Source organism: Ursus maritimus, unplaced genomic scaffold (assembly GCF_017311325.1).
Source record: "Ursus maritimus isolate PB19 unplaced genomic scaffold, ASM1731132v1 scaffold_17, whole genome shotgun sequence".
Classification (NCBI taxonomy): Eukaryota; Metazoa; Chordata; class Mammalia; order Carnivora; family Ursidae; genus Ursus; species Ursus maritimus.
In genome coordinates, this window is record NW_024424119.1 from 50,361,994 (window position 1) to 50,370,724 (window position 8,731).

General features: G+C 35.5%; 1 protein-coding gene across 2 annotated transcripts in view; it reads right to left on the reverse strand.

Moving 5' to 3' along the window:
• Positions 1-549: 549 nt before the first annotated feature.
• PPP6C (protein phosphatase 6 catalytic subunit) overlaps positions 550-8,731 on the reverse strand; it is a 34,565-nt gene continuing 26,383 nt past the window's right edge. The window contains exons 3-7 of one of the 2 annotated variants that reach the window (XM_040631879.1): positions 5,807-5,872; positions 4,572-4,713; positions 3,088-3,167; positions 2,706-2,915; positions 550-1,349 (exon numbers count right to left, since the gene is read on the reverse strand). In XM_040631879.1, coding sequence (XP_040487813.1) covers positions 1,101-1,349; positions 2,706-2,915; positions 3,088-3,167; positions 4,572-4,713; positions 5,807-5,872 — 747 coding nt within the window. In that variant the 3' untranslated portion in view covers positions 550-1,100. The remainder of the gene's footprint in view (positions 1,350-2,705; positions 2,916-3,087; positions 3,168-4,571; positions 4,714-5,806; positions 5,873-8,731) is intronic. The other variant, XM_040631880.1, reaches the window with a different exon arrangement.

Genomic DNA, 8,731 nt, shown 5'->3' on the forward strand with positions numbered 1-8,731 from the left:
ACTTTTCAACCTTTCCAGTTGCAGTTAAAAAATGAACACTTTCTAAAAGTTAAGGTCAAGTGTTACAGCAAGAGGAGAATGATTCCTATTGAAAAGTACACAGATTTTACTTAATGATACTCATGATAGATTGTAAACTGGATCGATCACATTCTACTCAACTGGTATCAAATGAACACATCAGCATTACAAGTATTAAATGTTTTTCTATTACTATAGAGAATATAAACCAAAACATTAATATGGCAGTTATGTTCTTTAGGCACAGTTTAGTGATTTTTTTTAAAAATAAATAGTATTGAATTTCAGTTGAAGTTTTAAACTCAATAACCAAAGGGTCAAAAACTCTGATGGGGGGGAGGGGAGAATAACTTTAACAATGTAAGCTGTTTAAAATTTCTAACACTTTAACCTATCTGGGTTTTATTTAAGATTACTTTATTAAAAAATACAAGGAATCTGAAAAAAGATCAATACAATTATCTTACTGTACAAAGTCATAAGCTGTAGCAGTTTTAACTAAAATTTAAAAACACAACAAGGAGGGCAGCCCTTTAGACCAATTTATTTTATATCCATTTAAAATATCATCCAACAAAGGACAATGAAGTTTACAGCTGGGACAGGTATACATAACTCGAGGCATTTGCAGTCCATCGTGCCCACTGAATAACATCTTTGCTGCTGAAATTTCTTAAAACTTACCAAACTAAAACAAAAGGCTGAATGATACAAAAGGAGGAGCATTTCGGTGTAGTCTGTTCTGTCAATTGGCTTTTTAAAAAGAGGAAACACATCCTGTTTCCCCCAGACCAGTAAATAAGCAAGAGCCACATGCAGCGGTGTGAGTATTAAGACATTTCTCAAGTCTTCTCAAATGAGTCCAAGGTGGGGATGGGATGGGGGAGAAAATTGATAGAAAAACATTGCTATAGACACCATAACAAACAATAAATTTAGATAATTTAAAATTAAAAAAAAGGCAAGAGGCAGCATTTCAGCAGCAAAGTGCTCAATAAAAAGTATATTGTAGAGGGTAATACACGAAAGTTGGGGTAAGAAGAGGGAAGAAAAATGGGTCAGCAGGATGGGCGAAGGCCTCAAAGGAAATACGGCGTCGTCGTTCTGGGAGGAATAACACGTTCTGAATCTGGAACTGCCCGGAATAACTTTGGTTCTCTTGTATTTACATCTTTGAAGACCATGATCGAAGCAATATTTCCACAACGATAGCAGTAATTAGGAGCAGACCATACTGTTACCAGCTTCTCATCAAACATAAATTTATAGCCTTCATGCACTAGTTGGTGTGCTCTGCAGATGAGTTTTAAGTTGTTGATATGAACAAACTGCAATTTAGAAAGGTTTTGTTAAGTATCTAGCACATTTAAAAAAAACATGCTATATACATACATACATATACGTATATATTAATATATACGTATATATATATATATATGAAAATAATACTTAAAGTATAGGGGCACCTGGGTAGCTCAGTCAGTTAAGCACCGACTCTTGATTTCGGCTCAGGTCATGCTCTCAGGGTTGTGAGATTGAGCCCCATGTCTGGCTCCACACTGGGCATGGAGATACTCTCTCCCTCTCCCCTCCCCCCCTCTAAAAAAATTAATAAATAAAATAATAAAAAAGATAAATCCTTTTACTACTAAAGTTCTCATGATTATAGAACCCATTCTACTAGCTATCCCCACTACTTCTAGTAAGTTATAGACAAATAGAGCTGCTTTGGCCTAAGCTACAGAAATCACACAATCACTAACTTATTAGAAGTTTCTGGAAGAAAACCATTCTATAAGCACTATCAGATATGAAACAAAGTTTTTATGGTATAATAAAAAATATATCACTATCAATATCTATCATTTATTCAGGGTTTAATATGATTCTTGTAAGAATTCTGAAATTTATTATTCTTCTTTTGTAACTTAAGGAAACAGGCTCACGGAGCATAAATAATTTACCTAAATTATGCTGAACCTAACCCTCTAATTCCATTGAGCTGGATTACTACCCAATATAAGCTCATCCCTACGTGCATATACGTGAATGTGCGTGATTTTTTTAAATTGAAAACAGCTGAACTTCAAAAGTTGGTTTTCATACACACACACACACACATATATATAAAATCATCATGTTATACATCTAAAACTAATACAGTATTACATGTCAATTAATCTAAATCGAAGGGCGCCTGGGTGGCTCAGCTGGGTAAGTACCTGCCTTTGGCTCAGGTCATGATCCCAGGGTCCTGGGATCAAGTCCCACATGTGGCTCCTCGCTCAGCAGGGGAGCATGCCTCTCCCTCTGCCTGCCACTCCCCCTGCTTGTGCTCTCTCTCTCTCTCTGATAAATGAATAAAATCTTTACTAAAAAAAATCTAAATTGAAAATATATATTAAAAATTTTATATGTATATGTGTGTGTGTGTGTATGTTGCCTATCTTGCCCTTGCTATCGTATTACTTAATTGCAATATTTAAAAAAAAGAAGAAGAAGAAGAAACATTTATTTTACACATATTGCCAAGTGGATACTGAAGGAGGTGCTTTCATTATGTGATCTCATTTAACCAGTAAGGAAAGACATACATGATAAACTAGATGAGAAACAGAAGGTTATGTTCTTTATGTAGTCCATTAGCAACAAACAAACCATTTTTCAAAAAATATTGGCTTTACCTCATTTGTGACCTTTGCGCCAAAAAGCCAACCTGCTCCTCGGGGACTGATTGCCCAAGTATCCACATCTTCAGGGTCTGACCAAACCAGATCACAAAATGCTCCTTTATGAGGAATTTCCTGATTCCGTTCAATGGTTCGAATTTGATCCAGTGTTTTGATATCAGGAGATAAACCACCATGAACACACAAAATCTGCTCATCTATTAACTAGCGAAAAGGATAACAGAGTTGAAAGTATAATAATAAACTCAGTCATATCTAAATTCATCAATGAATGTTAATGATGTCAATATAATTGAGATGGCAATTAGATAAAAGTACGCAAAGGGTTATTGGCAGGAAAATGCTTGAGGTTTTACAAAGATTTACATAAACTTACAGCTGCTACTGTGAGCATGTCGAAAACTTTGGTACAGTATCTCCAGGCATTAGCATTTCCATATTTGGTTTGGCACTCATCTATGAAAGAAATAGAAGAGTTTCTCATTAATGAAGTTCGGCTGCCCATAAAAATAAAGAACTCATCCAATACTAAAGAAGTTTAACTGAAACTAGGATGGCAAGCTATGACCTGGTAGGTCTTCCACATAGAGCCATGAAGGAGACTTGTGTTTAACTAGTCTAAGCATGTGGTCCTGCTTTTCATTCCAGAAGTGGCCCTACAAAGCAGCTCTAGTTATTGATCAAAATGCCATGATCAGGGGGCGCCTGGGTGGCACAGCGGTTAAGCGTCTGCCTTCGGCTCAGGGCGTGATCCCAGCGTTATGGGATCGAGCCCCACATCAGGTTCCTCCGCTATGAGCCTGCTTCTTCCTCTCCCACTCCCCCTGCTTGTGTTCCCTCCCTTGCTCGCTGTCTCTATCTCTGTCAAATAAATAAATAAAATCTTTAAAAAAAAAAAATGCCATGATCAGAAAGAGCTAAATATTAAATTCATATAACACAAAACAAATGCTTTGCTCTATTATGTTATTCATACTGGACAATTCTATCAAACAGAGTAATTTATTTAATGTGGCCACCTTACTCTAGTAGGATAATCAAACAAATCAGAGGACCCTTAATTATAGGAGCATCAGTGATTCCTATCTCAACATTTCCCAGGCCTAGATTCTCTCTTCTGAGATTTTCTGCAAATTGTGCGAGAAAATACTTGAGCTCCAGTAAGTACACCTGCAGTCATCACTCTGAATAGAGCACAAAGATACATAGATACATAATTATATATATTATACACATACAATATTAAACATATGTAAAAGGATATTCATTCAGCTATGTGTATAACAGCAACTTAAAAACAATTCCAATGTCCAATGTTAAAGATACTGGTTTAATCAATTATAGTACATCCATACAGTGTAATACAATGCAGTTATAAAAATAACATCAATGAAGTGAAGAAAGGCTGGTAGCATTAAGTGAAAAAAACAGGTATGTGCACACACAAATATGTTTACAAATACACACACACACACACACAATATGTTCTCAAACTTTCAAGTGCAGAACATTCGCCTTCAGCAGATTCTAGGATTCCCACCCCAAAAGGTTTTCAGTGGGGCCCAGCAATGTACATTTTTAACAAGCACCCCTGATGATTCATTTGAGGTAAACTGAAGGCTACACTTTGAGGCAACAATGATCTAGGACAATGTACACCAAAAAGTTAAGAACAGTTGTCTCTCCATGGTCAGGTTCCCAATTGATTGGGGGAAGAAGAGGAGTTAAAGGTTGAGAAAGTCGAAAAAGATGATCTGTATTTCTAATTTTAACTATAAAGCACATGTATGACTTCTATAGCTTTTCTCCCAAAGAGGAAAGTAAAACAATATTCAGACTCAAAGAAATGGAAAGTCTTACCATAAAATCCATACACCTGTGTTATCTGTCTACTCTCATGATTTCCTCGCAAAAGTGTAATACGATCAGGCCATTTAGCCTTTAGTGCAAGAAGGTAAGTGAAGGTCTCCAAACTATAGTAACCTCTGTCTACAAAATCACCCTGTAAAGTAAAAGTTTATAGTTAGAAACAATACAATAGCAACAATAGTTTTTTTAATCATACCAAAGTGTACAAACTCAGAGACAAGGCCAAAAATAACAAAAATGAAGAGTCAAATGTTGAATTACTTGGAAATTGGGTTTCAACAAAAAACTCAAATCGAAGTAAATAAGCGGTCTCTACTAACTGTGCTAGTCTTATGATTCAGGAGGCCTACAGGAACCTGCGGTGCAATTCTCTCAAGGATCTTCCCTGCACAACCACCATTTTTCCAATTCTCTACTACCTACATTAGCAGATGTTTCTAAAAGGTCCTATGTGAATCAAAAATTTTAAAATGAATTTCAAAAATCACTTTATTGTGGGGCTCCAATTTATGACCCTGAGATCAAGAGTCATATGCTCTTTTGACTGAGTCAGCCAGGCGCCCCAAAAATCACCTTAACTATATCAGAAAAACTACCAACTTGAAGAAATAGTGATTTTGTAACAGCAGATACCCTAATTATAACAGTGTTCTAGGTTCAGCTGTGTATTTAACAACTGCATGTGAAGCCACACTATTTACACTTCCCATTAATGTTTTACTTGAGACAACGTTAGATCAATAGCAAAACAGCTAAAAGAACAGGAAAGCTTTAGAAGGAAGGAAAATTATAGGATTTAGAAAAAAATCAACAATAACATTACATTCCAAAAGCAAAGTAAGCAAATATCCACCCTAATAGCAAATGTGTATGTGCATATACCCATCAATCCACAGACTGATTAACAGATGAAAATGAATGCTCAAAAAAAGTGTGATAAAATAACAGTAAATTAGAGATTTGTGCCTTAACGTTGCGTGGTTCTGAGCTATTTTTCGGCCAACCATTACTTAGGGCTACAACACAGCCCTATGCATATGGCAATTTACTAAAGCAATTATTTTCAACTAGACGACATGGCAAAATGTAAAAAAGTACAGCATCACCATTTCATATAACTAAATAGTGAATGTCATATGACAATGAAATTATTATGTAATTTACATGTAATAAATCAGATCCTTTCCATTTTAAATAAGTATGTGGTATCATTGGGGTTTACATACCATAAATATGTAGTTTGTGTCAGGAACCTGACCTCCAGTTCTGAATAGTTCACAAAGGTCATAAAACTATAAAAGAAAGGCAACATATGCTGATTACAAATTCCTGTGGAGTAAAATAATAAAACTGAGAGCAAAATGTGTAAAGAAGCATGTAATTAAGAAGACCTCAAATATGACACTTATGAAAGAAAGTGTAAGCAAACTGCCAAGCACACAGCTCTCAAGTCTAAAAAAAAGCACTAAAATAAATCTCACAATTACCAGTAAAGACATTCCTAGATCATTAATGTTATAGGCCTTCCCCCTCAAATTTCTTTCATTTTATCTTGTCATCTAGAATTTTTTAAGTAATCTCTATGCCCAACATGAGGCTTGAACTCACGACCCCAAGATCAAGAGTTACATATTCCACCAAGTGAGTTAGCCAGGTGCCCCATCACTTAAGAATTTGAAATAAATGGGGGCGCCTGGGTGGCACAGCGGTAAAGCTTCTGCCTTGGGCTCAGGGCGTGATCCCGGCGTTATGGGATCGAGCCCCACATCAGGCTCCTCCGCTATGAGCCTGCTTCTTCCTCTCCCACTCCCCCTGCTTGTGTTCCCTCTCTCGCTGGCTGTCTCTATCTCTGTCGAATAAATAAATAAAATCTTAAAAAAAAAACCAAAGAATTTAAAATAACTGATCAGTTATCTAACTTGTTAATAAGCTAACCAAACCACCCCACCCCATATTCAGCATCTATTTTAATGAGACAAAAGATAAGGAAACAAATGGATAAGAATTTTTTTCCAATGAATTTATATGACACTTCACAGCATCTTGTAGAGCAGATCATCCTATCGTCCCCTACTCTACTTTGGAGATGTAGACCATCAGGCTCTTTAGCTGTGGAGTGTCTTCTCAATAATCAGTAAAAAATAACTGTGTATTTCATCATATTCTATTTCACTGAAAATTGGTAATTGACAAATTGTACATGTGGTAACCTCAGTCAACTAGATCATCTTAATCCTAATTCCTAAACAAAACTTCAGTTTTTCTAAGAAAGGATTTTGGATTAAAGGAATTTACTATAATATATGTACCAACTACAGCTAATCATTTCCTATACAGTTATGTTTTATACTTGAAAATAAAATTGTTACATATCTAACACTTAAAACAGTAATCTTAGTCATTGTGAACAAAACTGAAATTTCAACATTAACTACTAAAAGAAATAAAGCACTACCCTTTACAACCGTATTTTCTAAGTCTGAAGTTGTTCCATGCTTAGAGTTAAAAAAAAAAGCTTTAGAGAGTTTAAAATAAAATCTCCCTACCTTCTTAAAATTAGCAAGCAAATAAATGAAACAGTGTTCAATCTCAGTGGTAGACTATCAATTGTCCAACGTATTTGCTGTCCATTTCTACTATGTGGAGCCCTTCCCTTTGAAAGTATATTTCTAAGGGCGCCTGGGTGGCTCAGTCGGTTGGGTGTCCAACTCTTGATTTTGGCTCAGGTCCTGATCTCAGGGCTGTGGGAATGAGCCCCATGTGGGGCTGAGTCTGCCTGGGATTCTCTCTCCTTCTCCCTCTGCCCCATCCCTCCACAGGCTCTAACTAAAATAAATAAATCTTTATTTAAAAAAAATACTTCTCAATTCCCATCCCACAGATGTATACATGATGCATGTATATCATATATCAGTAAACACAACATATATGTTTATATATATATATATATATATATACACACACACACAGTATGAGCAATAAAAATATGTGTGTGTGTGTGTGTATAAGTGAATATATACACACACACGTATGTGTGTTACTCTGGTCTAGTCACTTCTGTGACTATATCCGACGGGCAAAAAATTAAATAAATAAGTATTTAGATAAATAAATAAATAAATAAATGCTGTGTGAATATACAGAAAATGTGTTACAACATCATTTATAATAATAAAAGAAACAAACTTCATGACTAACACAAGAGGCTATTTTAATAAAGTATGATCTACCAACTCAAAAGACCTGGACCAATCATGAATAATGACTATAATGGAAACTATGAAGCAAAATGGAAAAACAATTAGGGAAAAGAATGGAACACGAAAATATACCTATAATAAACTACACAATTTTACTATGTATACACACAGAGTCAGAAAGGGAACATTTAAAAGTTTTATAAAACAGTTGCTTTTGTAAAGGTATGGTGGAAGAGCGGGTGTCCTTAAACTTATCTATTGATAGCTATAGAAATATGTTCTTAAATAAAAATTTTTATAAGTTTCCACTTACCCTATATATATTTAATACATGATCAAATATTCTGCTTCAGGCACCCAACAGTTCCTACTCCACAATGGAAGTTTTTTCCAAAATTCTTTAACATAATAAACATTTACTGAGAACATGTGCAGACAATTAAGCTTGTCCTACATTACTGGAAGCTCACCTCATCATTTCACAAATAATTTCTACCATCTATTATATGTTTTCCACATCATGAACACTCTGTAAGTCTCATTTTATTTTTTAATTTTTTAAAAGAGTTATTTATTTATTTTAGAGAGAGAGAGCGTGCGCAGGAGTGGGGGGAGGAGCAGAGAGAAAGGGAGAGAAGCAGACTCCATTCTGAGTGCAGAGCCCAACGTGGGGCTCAATCTCATGACCCTAAGATCATGACCTAAGCTGAAACCAAGAGTTGGGCACTTAACTAACTGAGCCACCCAGGTGCCCCTGTAAATCTCATTTTAAAATAAAAGCAATCCTGAGAAATGGATTTTATTCCATCATTAGAGACAAGGAAGCAGTTAGCAAGCTCAGTAGTTTTTAAACTTTTTAGTTTCAGTACCCATTCATAGTCTTAAAAATTGCAGGTGCCCAAAAAGCTTTTGCTTATATAGCTTATATCAGCTGCTATTGACCATAACAGA